The sequence below is a fragment of the Hemicordylus capensis genome, chromosome 6 (assembly GCF_027244095.1).
Source record: "Hemicordylus capensis ecotype Gifberg chromosome 6, rHemCap1.1.pri, whole genome shotgun sequence".
In the NCBI taxonomy this organism is placed as follows: Eukaryota; Metazoa; Chordata; class Lepidosauria; order Squamata; family Cordylidae; genus Hemicordylus; species Hemicordylus capensis.
In genome coordinates, this window is record NC_069662.1 from 120,937,762 (window position 1) to 120,952,436 (window position 14,675).

The 14,675-nt window shown below is 40.4% G+C and overlaps 1 protein-coding gene across 3 annotated transcripts in view; it reads right to left on the reverse strand.

The window, feature by feature from the left end:
- Nucleotides 1-1,618: 1,618 nt before the first annotated feature.
- The window catches only part of ITGB8 (integrin subunit beta 8), a 71,582-nt gene continuing 58,525 nt past the window's right edge, over nt 1,619-14,675 (reverse strand). For 2 of the 3 annotated variants that reach the window (XM_053263483.1, XM_053263482.1), the window contains exons 11-14: nt 9,488-9,713; nt 8,997-9,097; nt 4,668-4,834; nt 1,619-4,569 (exon numbers count right to left, since the gene is read on the reverse strand). In XM_053263483.1, the coding sequence (XP_053119458.1) occupies nt 4,447-4,569; nt 4,668-4,834; nt 8,997-9,097; nt 9,488-9,713 (617 nt within the window). In that variant the 3' untranslated portion in view covers nt 1,619-4,446. The remainder of the gene's footprint in view (nt 4,570-4,667; nt 4,835-8,996; nt 9,098-9,487; nt 9,714-14,675) is intronic. The other variant, XM_053263484.1, reaches the window with a different exon arrangement.

Sequence of the window (14,675 nt, forward strand, 5' to 3'; positions counted from 1 at the left end):
TTTGTTTTAGTCGCCTTACAGCACCTTGCAGGAAATATATCCTGACAAGAACAGTGCTTTACAATGGTCCAAGTCATTCCTGGAGAATAGTTTCCAGAAGGTGGTGTTAGAAGACCATTAATTACTACTCCCTTGTCCTTTGGCTTGTGCCATTCCACAGGGTTTCTTCTTGTCCCCATGCTATTTAATGTGGGCCTGCTAGAGAAGCTTGATTGGCAATCTGGAGTGATACAAGAATGATATTGACATGAATAAACCATTAATTTGAACGAATGGAAATCATTAAAATACAAAATTGAATCTACTGGATAGGCTGGATGTCCATTTACTCTTTGCCTGTGGTTCTCACTATCATTTGTGTCAAAAGGCACAATATGTTGATATCTTATACCCGTACTTATTTAACAAAACAACTGCAGTGGGGTCCCACCCCAGACCCACTGAGCAGACCCCTCCCTGGTTACAGAGTGACTGAGAGACCAGCTCCCACTAAAGGGACTGATCCTCTAGGCTGGAAATAATTGCTGCCACCACCTTTACTTTAGGGTAGAGTCCTTACTCCCCCTCCCCTTGGATATCCTGGGCTGTGTAGACCCAGGCCATCCATCATCCAACTAGAATCAATAAAGACATCTTATAGGACAGGTACAATTGGTGACTTCTGGGCTCCAAAGTTCGTCATCGTGGTTCTAGGGAACTTTCCTCTCTTTTCTCACAGAACATTCCGAAACACTTTAACAGAGAGGGGAAAAAGATGTTTTAATTCTCTGATGATTGCTGAGAAACAGAAGGGTTGGGAATAGGAAAAACAAATTGGACTGTAGGATTCTCAGACACACTAGAAATAAAAGAAACAACCTAACACCTCTAAGAACCTTTCCTACCTCTATCTTCCTTAGATGGCAAGTCTTCCTTAAGGTATTTCGTATACTGTAGCTTTCTCTTCAGCTTTCTCAGTCTAGTCCTCCCAATGAAGACCTGGGAAGAGAGTGCAACTCCAGCCTTTTCTGGCTGCTTTCTCTTCAGCTTCCCGCAGACAGAACAAAACAGAAATTAGCCCCAATTAACTGAGCTATTAACCCCTTCTCCCCAAAAGAGAGGAGGGAAACCCTTTCAAATTTGATTAGTCTCAGGCTGGGCCTGGCTAGCAATCGCAGGGCTCCTGTGCAGTGTTCCCTCTAATTCGTTTCATCTGTGTGCAGAATGAGTTTTGTTCTGGGCAGTAGTAACAAGGCAGGCAGTATGTGTGCACATGCATTCAGAGTGGGGCCTTCCTAATTCAATCTGAGCAGGATCTAAAATTGAGCCAGCATGAGAATGCACACATGCACACACCTTAGAGTGAATACTGCTACAGTGGATTTCTAGGCCCTGTTAACCCCTAGCCACCCACTACAACAGTCCAATGCCTAAATACAGAATTTGGAAAATAGCAAAACCAAAAATCAATTATGTTTACCCATACATATTTGTCCAAATAAGCAGATTTGAATATCTGATGTTTTGAATATATAATTCTGGAGCTCAGGCATATGAACATAAGGCTTTCAAAATGCTACATTTATTTCTAGCAAATGAATAACACTTATGAATTATATAATGTGCAGGATTACAACCATAAGGCTGAAATTGTCTTTATTCAAAAAGTAATTTATTTTTTAAAGAAAATTTTATAAGCATGTGAATTATTCAGAAAGACATACATTCAAATTTTTCTTTCAATATTATTGCAAATATAAACTTTCCAACAGTGGATTAGAGACAGGAATTATTTTTCATGTTTGAGACCAAGTACAATAATGTTGCAATAATTTAATGCTAAGTCATAGTTATTGCAGCTCTCATAGAAAAATAAAACTATCTCACAATATACTAAAGTGACAAATAAATAAAATGAAATTAAAGTTAGTCATATATTCTAAAATACACTGTAAAACAAAATACATAGAAAGTTAACCGACTTTATGGCAGTGATTTATTTCACTGTGTTTAAAAGATTATAAACAAACCATGAGAAATTACAATTGTATTCCAAACCGCTCTCTTTCCTAGAAAGATTCTACATATTAAACACTGAATTAGTAACATGAGACTCATCCAAATTTGTTTTTACAAAAGACAGTACACATGAAATACACTAAAAACAAAAATATCTGAAATCACTGCAAAATATACATTTCAAATTAAGAACTATTTTCTGTTTAAATTATATAGTAACTTACATATGAAAACAGATCATGGCACAGCAAACAGAAGAAAAACCTGATGCATCTCTATGAAGAAATAGGCATTATGATTTTCATAGTGATAGTTTTAGTGTTTTGACACTGAGGACACAGTGATAGTTTAGTGTTTTGACACTTTAGTGTTTTAACACATCTGTTAAAACTGTCCTTAACAGATGGGCTTAATGCAGAAAGTGGTTCTTTCAAGCCCCTAAACAGCCATGGGGAACCCTGATTTGGAAGAGGAGCAGGGAGCATGATGAGAGGAGCTTAACACTCTCCCTCTCTGTGGTGATTGTGTTAAGAATCGTCCTCTGAAGCAGGGATTTGTGGAGATAACAACTTTGGAGGGGATTTTCAGCATGAAAATGGAACAGGTGGAGGAGAAATGTTAATTCTCCCCCCACCACCAAGCTTTAGGACCTTAAATGGGTCACTTCTGGTTCACTTCCTGCTTTAAGCCCACCAATTAATGATAGGTTAAGGTAATGTTTCATTTTGCCTAATTGGGGTACCTTTTTTCAGAAGTGTGCAAAGCAAAAGAGAAAAATTGAAAACACAAAACAAAGAAATAAGTTACACAGGAACATAGGAAGCTGCTTTATACCAAGTCAGGCCATTGGTCCATCTAGCTCAATATTGTCTACACAGACTGGCAGCAGCTTCTCCCAAGTTGCAGGCAGGAGTCTCTCTCAACCCTATGTTGGAGATGCCAGGGAAGGAACTTGGAACCTTTTGCATGCAAGCATGCAGGTGCTCTTCCCAGAGGAGCCCCATCCCCTAACAGGAATATCTTACAGTGCTCATACACGTAGTCTCTCATTCAAATGCAAACCAGAGTGCTTCGCAAAAGGGGCAATTCATACTTGCTACCAGAAGACCAGTTGCTTCAGAAAGAGACATACATTCTAATCCTAAAAGTGCTATGATTGTGCAGTTGGTGCACTGAAGTGGAACACACTTCCAATACCTCCATAAAATAAATAACTTTGAATTCTGATCAAAAGATCCATGAGGTCACAAAGGGCAGTATATCAACATGTACAGACTGTCCCATTCAATCCAATATCAAGGGCATCTCACAGAGCTTCTAATGCCATTGCAGAATCAGGGTGTGAGCTACATGAAGGCATGGAGCAGCTGGGTCAGGCTTTTTAAAAATAATATTCTAAATCTTATGTCCAGGATTACAGAGACTTTAAGGAATCTGATTAATTCGACAATGTATATTTTTAATGCTATGAGTGGTCACCCATTCTTTCATTACCCAATTGTCATCTTCTCATGTTCTTGCCTTCTTACACTTTCCAGTGCTAATACAGTATATCCAATCATATAAAAACTAGTCAAATTGAGTGGAATGTTTTAAATGTATTCTCAACCATATATGAATAAATTCTATAAAATTGCTACAAAATGTTAGCTTTAAATACAGTAGTAATCAAGTCCTTGTTTATTCCAGTCTTTTTAAAGAAACAATTCTATCCAATTTTAGAAAGACCTCAAAGAAAACAAGATCAGAATAATTAGTAACTATAGAAGTAGAGGCCGAATATGTGCCGTCTTGGAGTTTTATGTAGTGCTGTCTGAAAAATACCATAGTCAACAGTTCTATCATGTGATTTGCTCAATCACACAGAGCAGTGGTTCTGAAGGTGTGAGGTGGGTCTTTGTCTCAATTGTGTACCCTAGAACAAAGTCCTGCTGATACCTGCTGAGCAGGAGTACTGACATTTGACTTATGCCAGCAAAAATTTTCATAACAAAGTTCAGGAACCTTGGCGGTAGCTCAAAATTTGTGTTAGCTATCTCTAAAGTGAGATCAGTGCTTCTGCCACACAACTCTATTCCAAAACTAAATAAGTTATAAAACATTAAAGTGCTAGGATGCAAAGTAGTGTTGTAGACTGACAGAAAGCCCAGTTATGCCCCAATAATCCCAACTGAAACCAACTTGGTCCTATTAGTATCAAATGGGACTGAAATGCCGCCAGTCCAAGATTTCAGCTTAACTAGGCTAGTTTGTTAATCAGTAGTTTGTGCACTTTTGTCTTTCAAAACGGAGCAGCTCTATTGAAACCTAGTCATGCTATGCAACTAGGCTTTCAAGTCAGTTTTTCATTACAGTATTTTAACCCATAAACCCCAAAGGATCAGACAAGACCTTTCAAAAAAGCTTCTTGACTTGTGAAAACAAAACTCTGAAGAAAGCAGTCTGTCTTCAGGAGTTGCATTTGAAAGTTTCATTTACTTGTAACTTGCTGATGTTGATGTTTATTTCTTCAGGCTTATCGCGTCTGTAGGTTACTGTTTTTGTACAAACAGTAGGTAAGAACATCTTATCCTTGAAGGAAAAGATATAACTGGTCAGAACATCCAACAACAACTAGCATTTTATATTCAAGAAAAACATAACATTATGGCTCTCTGACTAACAGTTACCTTTTTTGTTGAGGATACTCTATAATCAGCTGAAGATTTAATTTTGTTGTTGTTCCACTGCAGAATTATCTGACGGATTATAAGCACATTCAGCAGTCCAATCAGAAACGTAACTATAAAGATGATAAAAAAGATTCTAAAGTGGCTAGGGTCATCAGAATCGCATTCTGCAAGGAAGAAGAAAATATGCGAAGTGTATATTGTAAAATATGCAAACTGTATATTATTGCAATGGCCCCTGCCATAAAGTTAACACACCTCACACCACTCCTCATATGCTAAAGTAGGGCAGCTCTACTTCCCTCCTGCAGGTGTTAGCCTACAATTCCCATATTCCCTGGCTATTGGCTACTGTGGCTGGGAATTATGGGAGCTGTAATCCAAAAACAGCTGGGGAGGGGTCTATGTTGAGCAGGCCTGTATTAAAGTAACAAAATTACCATTATAACTTCTGCTTCATGGCAGAAAGTTACAAAAAATGCAGGAATGCAGGAAAAATGCAGGCCTGTATTAAAGTAACAAAATTACCATTATAACTTCTGCTTCATGGCAGAAAGTTACAAAAAATGCAGGAAAATACAGGAATAAGACCATAGAGCATGCCTTATTTGGAGGAAATTGCTCCTTGCCATCTTATTAAAGGAGCAGTACTCCCTTTTTGGCACTTGAGCAGGAATAATAAAGGGATCTGTGTCCCTCCCCAGAAACATTGTGACTGGAAAAGAAGAATCAGACTATTTGACATAATGGATTGCAAATGGACAGCTTGGTTTGTCACTGCAGAGCTCTTCCCGCACTGTTCCCGATAAGGCAGTTGCTAGGGCAACATTTTGCTTGGCTTCTAGAAGCCCTAAAACAGCTTTTTAAAATTCCGATGTATCTGACAATTCCGACAGAAATCCAACACAAGTGAAAATTCATTCCGACATTTCCGATACACTAGCATATACGAAAGTTGGGTTGGAATTAATCTGACATTTTCTGATACAGTCAATGTCTGATGGACTAACTCTACTGCACAACTTTAATATTTAATAAGATGCCCATTCAGAATTATTCCATTCAGGTACATAGGAAGCTTCCTGGGGACCTGGATGCAATGCTGCCCTAGCCATACCCCCTGCATCTGACGTCAGGCACAGGGGCATGGCCATATGTGGAAACAGAGCCGTGCAGAGCCATTTGCAAGGCGCTTCAGCCAGCACCAGATTTGCAGCATGGCTAGAGTGCCTTCCCTGTCTGGAAAGGCAGAAATATGCATTGCCAGCCAGGCTGGGAACCTAGTGCTGGCAGAAGCATCTAACAAACGTTTGTGAGGACCTGTCCACACAATGGAGGCTCCGCCCCTGATTCCATTTGATTATCTACATTGATAAATAATTAAATGGAATCATCATTCTGCATGGTCAACTTATTCTTTAAAAAGGACTGAAATAAAGGAAAGAGCATTAAATTAGGAAGATCTGCAGCTATGCCATCACTGATATGTATAGTGAAACAGCAAATAAAAAGAATCAACTGAATTTAGAATCTTGTGTTGCTGCTGCTAGCATCCTAACTTACATAGAAAACCAAGGACAAGGCAAGGAAAAAGTGACTTTGTTGAGTTCAAAGAAAAATTAGCTCATGTTCTCCTGACTATACATTTTAGTGCTGTATCTACTTGACCAAAGTAACTTCCTATGGCCTTTAGCATGTCTTCTTCATTATAAGTTCCACTACCCATAGAGAGCATCCAGAGAGGTCCATCTTCAATTGCCACTAGTTCGTTTGGTGGCTATTCAGGGATGGGCCTTCTCTGTTGCTTTCTCGAAACTTTGGAATGAACTCCCTGTTGAAATAAGAACCTCCCCATCTCTGACAGTTTTCAAGACTCTTAAGACACACTTATTCACCTAAATGTTTTAACTAGAATTGTGGTTTCAAACTGTTTTAATGTTTGTTTTAACTTGTTTTATATTTGTTGTAAACTGCCCAGAGACATGGGTTTGGGATGGTGTACAATATACAAAATAAGTAAATAAAGAAAACATATGAAAGTGTTGAAATTCCATTGCAAAATTTAAATAAAACAATTGTCATTCAAGAATGGGAATATCAGTGGAAGACGAACATTAAATTCACTGCAAACAGCAATTTAAGAGAAAACTGGTACAAAATGCTTTTTCGCTGGTACAATACCTCGGTGACTATTAATAAGATGGATAGAAATTATCCAGGAGACTGTTGGAAATGTAAACACCACGCGGGGACATTTTATCATATGTGGTGGACTTGTACTAAAGCTCAACAATTTTGGGGAAAAAAATTCACTATAAGATGCAGCAAATCTTAAATATAAATTTCCCTTATTTACCAGAGCTCTTTTTCCTAAATGTGACTAAACCTAGCATACCCTCTAAATATACAGAACTATCTTTAAATATGATTACTACTGCTAGGATCCTCTATGCTGCTAATTGGCGATTACAGATAACTACGACTCTGGACAAATGGCTACTAAAATTATCGGAATACACTTCAATGGCTAATGTTACAGCCTACTTGCGCTATAACTCAGATGAATCATTTGCGTTAACCTGGGAACCTTTTATAAATTTTAATATTTCACAAGGTTATCACCCACACCCAAGACTTGGCTTTTCTTGATAATGATGTTTGATTTATATTATTTACATTTTTATGTTTGCCTTAACTTTTTATGGGATAAGGGTTGGTAATTGGGTGGAAGAAATTTTTCTGGATTGCTATTTGTAATACTCTAAATACAATCATAGTAATCTGGAAGTTCAAGAGATGACAATGTAACTATGTTCTTTCCTTTTCTCTTTATTCTTTAAATAAAAAATTCTAACGAAAAACAAAAGTGTTGAAATTCCAATTTCCATTTATGATCACCCTTAACATAAAACTACATCTGATTAAATGCTCAATTTGCATTAAAGTTAAGTTTGCCCCTCAATTATTTGAAAACAGGAATGACAGTCTTCAGATCATGTACTCCAGAGCAGCTTTTAAGCTGGGTCAGGCTACTAAAGCTCTTGTACAAAGCAGAGTTTCTTAAAATCTCATTATTCAAAGATCCTTCTTGGCTTCAAGATGTGATAGCAATGTGGTCCTCAGTCCTGGACAGGGTGCCAGCTGCCTAAACTAGGTGGACTGAGAGCCAATTACCACCAATGCACACATTCATGCAATGGTAGCCCAATAACCTGCTCGCTTGGGCTGTGTAGAGAACAAAGATTCAATTTATGTCCTGGAAATTTGAAGAGGATGCAATTTGATTGCCAGTGGACATAGATCTAGTGAGCTTCCCCTGGGAAGGAATTCCACAAAATTAGGGCCACCACCAAGACAGCACTGTTTCTAGTGGATGAAACCCTTGTCTTCAGTGGTGGCAAAATTTGTAACAGGGCCTTAGAATGTGGTACTAGAGAAAGGCATGCTGTTCTGGTAGCTCCAGGTCTTAACACTCACATCAATTTTGGAGGATGAATACAACTGAAGGAAGCCCGGGCGGGTGCGCGGCTGAGGGAGTCAGTCATGTGACTTGCCTCGGGGGGGGGGAGCAGTGGGCCCCCAGACAACTGTCTCCCCTTGCCCTATTATAGTTATGCCCCTGCATACAGCAGAAAGAACTCCCTCAAGTTTAAAAACAAAATTGTTTTCAGATGTAGATTCTACTTCACTTGCTCCTGCCTGCTAATGTAGAATATGGTAGCCTTATATGGAGAAACACTACATACAGATAGCAATATCAGGCTTATAGAAATATTTCTTCTCACATTACTCAAACTGGTTTCGTCATTAATAGAATTAATTTCTCAAGGGTCTAGAAATGTCTGCCAATTACATTTCCTGTTCTTATTGATGTTCCACTTTCCCCAGAGAAAAGGGATTTGTCTTTTAATTCCTGCATGAAAACATAAATACTAGCTAGAGCAAAGAAAACCATCTATTAAACAAGAAACAGTCTGAGCAACGGTACTTCATTTCTAGGACTTCATCCCATGTGAATATTCATCACAAAAACCCTGAAAAATCAGTCCGATTGTGGTGTAACCAAGACCTTTCTGAGCACAATTCTGACAAAATGCAAGTGGAAGGATGGACAGAAGAAGAAAAATGCGATATCAAAAATATACTGCTTTGACTACATTTCACAATTCACCATTTGCTGATAGTGAGGACACATATTTAAGCTATGAGGTCCTGTATCAAGAACCACATATGCAAATCCAACAGTAGAGGATAAAGAAATGTTTCATGAAGAAGAATTATTACAGGTCTAGAGATAATTCATGGCTGGTTTTTTTTTTTAAAACTTACCTGAAGGTTGTTCATTATAATGCATCCTGTAAGCGCATGTGGTTTTGCATTGGTCAAGTGTGATTCGAGACAAATTGGTGCGAGGACAGGGCACACAATTCCTGTAAAGCAAAGTGAAATAGAACAGGTCCTTTAGTGTATTTTTGCCCTCTGGCCATAAAGCTCTACCAGCTTTGTTGAAAAGCAATATATAAATATTTGTAGTAGTAGTAGTAGTAGTAGTAGTAACAAGCCAACTGGGGATCTTAAATTTGTTTTCATAATCTTATAGTAGTAGGTTCAAGGCTGCTTAAAAGACGAGACCATCCAATGTTAAAAATGAACCATAAACTGGTGCCTTACCACTTTCTCACTGCAGTATTTGCAAGAGAAAAAGGAATGGGACTTAACAGAGAGCAAAGGCCTACAAGAAGCAGGGCAAACACTTTATGGTGGATTGGGCTGCTCCCATATCTTCTAGGTTCCTAAATATTAAGCCACAAGAAACATACCACTTTTCACTGCAAGATGCCCTGCAAGTAGGGCAAAATTCACACAAGTGTCCAAAGGTGCTGGGATCAGTGCACTTGCATTTGCCACACACACATGTTCCTCTTCCACTGCAGATCTGGCCATTTGAATTCATGCAGTGCTTTTGTAGTGACAACGAACATTGGCAACGATCACCTTCCCAGCCACCAAAGCATTTGCATTTGCCAACTTCACATTCACCATTGCCTGCAAGAGGAAAGAATGAGCGAGTAAGACTTGACCATGTTACTCACTAGGGAGGGTTCTTCTCTTCCATATCTTATATGGATTCTGAAATGATACTTCACTAGGCAGAACCCATTCAGAGGAATTTTCAAACACAGTGTCTTCCCATATTTCTCAGTGAAGCCATTAAAAGTGTTTGTCAAGAAGAAAATACTTGTGAGATGAAAAATATATTTGATTTGGCTGCAATACCAAGGCTAGGGTGAGTGGGTGGGAAACAAATTCATGCATTTGCTTTTTCAATAACACTGAAAACCAAGTATTTTCTGACCCATGCACATATGTGGGTCATAATTAAAAATTCTGGGTGTTTTGACAACCATTTAGTAAAGGAGGCCCATGAATTGATGGACAGTAGATTCAGGATAAAGAAAAGAAGGTACTTATTCATGCAATATGTAAGATATATGATGGCCACAAGCTTAGAAAACTTTAGAAATTTTCTAAGAAAGGGATTACACAAATTCATGAAGGGTAAACTTACCAACAGCAACAATAGCCAAATAAAACCTTCTGGGTTCTTTCTGAGCCACCTTGCAGTTATAGGCCTGAGGGGTGCTGTACTGAAATGACTCCAGGCTTTCCTGGATGGTAGGTCTCAGAAGGTAGTGCTGGAAGTCTGTTGCTTCACCCCATGGCTGTTCACTTGCAGAGTGCTGCAAGGTTTACCTAATCCTCCACATTATGCAACAGCTACATGACACTGCTGAATAAGATCATCCAGAGATCTGGGCTACAATGTCATCAATTCACCAATGAGACCCTCACTTTCTTTTCCATCAGGTCCTAGGGAGGCAAGAGAAAACCTAAACTGGTGTCTGGGGCCAGTGACTGACTAAATTTAGGTGAACAAGCTGAGAAGCTTAATCCAGAGGTAGTGAGCCTCTTTTCACAATTACAGAGAAGGGCTTGCGGGCGGGCTGCGGGGAAGACTGGTTTCACCTGCCTTCCCTGCAGACAGTCTTTTCCCCTTCCCTGGGCAGGCGGATCACCTAACCAGATGAGCGGTGGCTCTCCCAGCAGCTCCAGGGATCAGGGTGCTGGGATGCACTGACATGATTCAGTGCGCGGTGCATTATGGGAATCCCCCGCCCCTAGTGTGCCAGCTTGATACACAAGCAAAGAAAATGGGGATAAGGGAACAGTCACTCCCTCAACCTCATTTTTCTGGGTGGCTCAATAGGCTGGTTTGCCGCTGTGGAGCTGCAGCCTCACTGTTGGACTGAGAGTTCTGGTGACCAGGAATTAGATGTACATCCCTTCCTAGAAGAATCATGTTTGCAGCTTGGGGGTACTCCTGGATGGTCAGGTGGTCGTGTAAGCTGGAAGTACCTTTCACAAAGGCTTTGGCTGGCATGTCAGCTGCATCGTTGCCTGGAGGACACCAGGTCAATGCCATTTCTGCAGTTACATCCAGGTTAGATTGCATTTAACATGCACTACATAGGGAAGCCTCTGAAGATGGTTCAGAAACAAAAATTGGTCAAAAATGTGGCTGCCAGATTTGTTAACTGGGGCCAGTGCATTGAAGCATGTAACTCTGATTTTATTTCATTTTAAATGGTGTTTTGTTTTGGTTTTGCGCCATTCAAAATGCTGCTTTAGGTATTTAAAACCCTAAAAAGCCTAGGGTTTTGGATAACTTACCTGAGCACAGAGATCAATTTCGTGGCCATGCTCTGTGTCCCAGCACCATTGATGCTGTGGGAACAAGATAAAGCACCTTTTCAACTGTAGCACTGAGGCTTTGGAATGCCTTCCTGAAGGAGGACTGTTTGGCTGCATAGATGTCTATGTCTGATTTTCATCTATGTGTGACTTCGGGTAGGCTGTGAAAGTGTGGCTATTCCAAAGAGGTTTGGGGGCTTCTGTCTGCTGAGATGAAAATTTTGCTCAGAGCTGTGCTTTTTATTTTAAGGCATGCTATTTTTGCTATAGCTTGCATATTTTAACTAATATCTTCATGCTGCGATTTTAGTGTTGTTTTAAGATTATCTTTGATTCTGCTGTGAAATGTGGGTTATACATTCTTGGACTTCCCTGTTTCAAGGCAGTATGCCACTGAATGCTAGCTCCTTAGTGGGGTGACGGTGAGGAGGTAACAGCAGGAGAGCATTTTTGCCTTTATGGGTGCTTGTGGGTGCCTTACATATGGAATATATGAAGCTGCTTTACACTGAATCAGGCCATTAATTTATCTAGGTCAGCATCTTCTACACTAACTGGCAGCAGCTCTCCAAAGGTTTCAGGCCCCATAACAAATTATTCTCTTGGTGGCTTACAACATAGCATTAAAACATCAAGTTAAAACACATAACCCATGAAATCACAACATCCCTTCCCCCACAAAAAATACAATACAAAACAATTTAATAACTTTTTAAAAGTCAGTTTTAATCTGACTTTTAAAAGGCAGATTAAAAATCAACATTTAAAAGGCCTAAGTGAACAAAAAGGTCTTTACCTGGCATCTAAAAGAACAAAGTGATGAAGCCAGGTGAACCTTGAGGGGGAGGGGCTATTCCACAAATGGAGTACAACCACCAAAAGGTAGTTTTCTCTCTTGTTGCAGGGGCCCCTCATTTGGCAGGGGCACTTGGAGCAGGGACTCCAAAGAAAATCTTAAGGTCCTAGTCGAGATATATGGGGTGAGGTGCTCTCTCAGGTAACCCGGTCCCAAACCATTTAGTAGACATGGACCAAGAAAAACTCAGTCATGGATCCACTGGGTGGGCTTAGAGCAAGCTACTATCACTCAACCTGTTTTTCATTTCTAAAACTGAAACAATACTGACCTATTTCATAGACTGTTGTGGGAATTAACAAGGATGATAAGACTGCTGAATTGTAACTGTTGCTCTTGGGGAATAATTTGAATATGAGTACAGACACATAATAGCTGGCCAGGAAAATCACTTGGCAGGAGGCCCTTCAAATGCTATGCCTTCCATTATAGAGAACCTTCCTGATACCCGATTGCAGGTGAAGACACCAAAGGCGTCACCAAAGGTCTGTCACTGTGGGGGATAATTCTTGAAGTCAGAAAAACTGACTTTTTTTTTTTTGAGGACAGCAGGACAGTTAAATAACGACTGTAAGTGTGAACTATGAGCTCTATTCTGCCTTTTTTTGAGAGAGAGAGAGGTGCATGCTGATAACATAAATTGGTGTTGGTTCTGGTTTTTTCAACTGGACAGGAGGATGGTGATTTGAAAAAGGGGGAGGGATTTGTCATCTATGCCCTTGTCATGGTCAGATGTTCCTTCTGATGTTTAGAGTGTCAGGGGCTACATCACTCTGTGTGGGTGGGTAACCTATTAAAATGGTCTACCCCCAGCGACTGATGGACCAACGGACCCTGAGGGCTCTGGGGGCCAGCTGGTATGGCAGGTGCTCTTGAAGCTCTAGTTGCTCTCTGGAATGGAAAGATAGCTTGGGCAGTTGATACAATCACTCCCAAGTGCCCTCTCCCACCTTGGTATACACCTGAGCTGAGGGCAATGAAGCAAACTGAGAGACAGCTGGAATGTATGTGAAGGAAAACTCTGACGTATTTGCACAGCACTTTGAGGGTAAAGTAGCTCACATTCGCCATGAGTCGATGCAGTGTCATTGGGAGAGGTGTCCAGAGTAACAATTATTGGTACCCGAGGATGCGGACAAGGTGTTTAGTCAAGTCTGGTCGACCATGTGCATGCTTGATCCTTGCCCTTCATGGCTTATTACATTTAGCAGGGAGTGAATTTTTAGCTGGATCCAACAGGTTCTAAATGCCTCATCGATAAGGGGAATGGTCCCAGCTCCATTGAAGGAAGCTATTATTTAACCACTCCTAAAGAAACCCAGTCTAAAGAAACCCAGAGGATATAAACAATTATAGGCTGGTGGCCTATATTCCCTTCCTGGGCAAGGTGCTTGAGAGTGTCGTGGCTAACCAGCTCCAGACACTCTTGGAGGAAACGGACTATCTAGACCCATTTCAATCAGGCTTCAGGCCTGACTTTGGAACAGAAACTTTTTTGGTCACCCTTTAGGATGACCTATGTGGGGGCGGGGGTTGGGGGTGGGAGGAGTGCAACCCTCTTAATTCTCTTGGATCTCTCAGCAGCTTTTGATACCATTGACCATGTATTCCTTTTGGATCGGCTGGCCAAGTTGGAGGCACTGCTTGGAGATGGTTCCGCTCCTACCTCAAGGCACATTTCCAAAAGGTGGTGCTGGGGGATTACTGCTCAAAGCCTTGGCAGTTATGCTTTGGGGAACCTCCGGGTTCCATTCTTTCCCCTATGCTGTTTAACATCTACATGAAGCCGTTGGAAGGGGTCATCCGGAGATTTGGCCTGAGGTGTCATCAGTATGCAGATGACACTCAGTTGTATCTCTTCTTTTCATCAGATGCAAGTGAGGCGGTGACTGTCCTGAATCAGTGCCTGGATGTAGTAATGGACTGGATGAGAGTGAACAAGCTGAGACAAGACAGACGTACTGTTGGTTGGTGGTTCCTCTGCCTGGGTGAATGATGTTCTAGGTGGGGTTGCACTCCCCCTGAAAGTCCAGGTATGCAGTTAGAGGGTGCTCATTGACCCAGCATTGTCATTAGAGGCTCAAGTGGCCACTGTGGCTCAGAGCAGCTTTTATCAGCTTTGGATGATATGCCAACTGCAATCTTACCTGAATAGAGATAGCTTGGCCACAGTTATCTATTTATCTATCTATTTATCTATCTATTTATCTATTGTCAAATTTGTATACCGCTTTTCTCCAAAACAACCCCAAGGTGGTTTACACAAAAATTTAAAAACAAGACTATAAAAACAACACAATTAAAATATTAAGCTAAAATATAAAACAAATCTGACTAAAAAGATTTAAAATACAAGCATAAAAACTGTACAAAATACATAGCAGCAACAGTAGAGACAA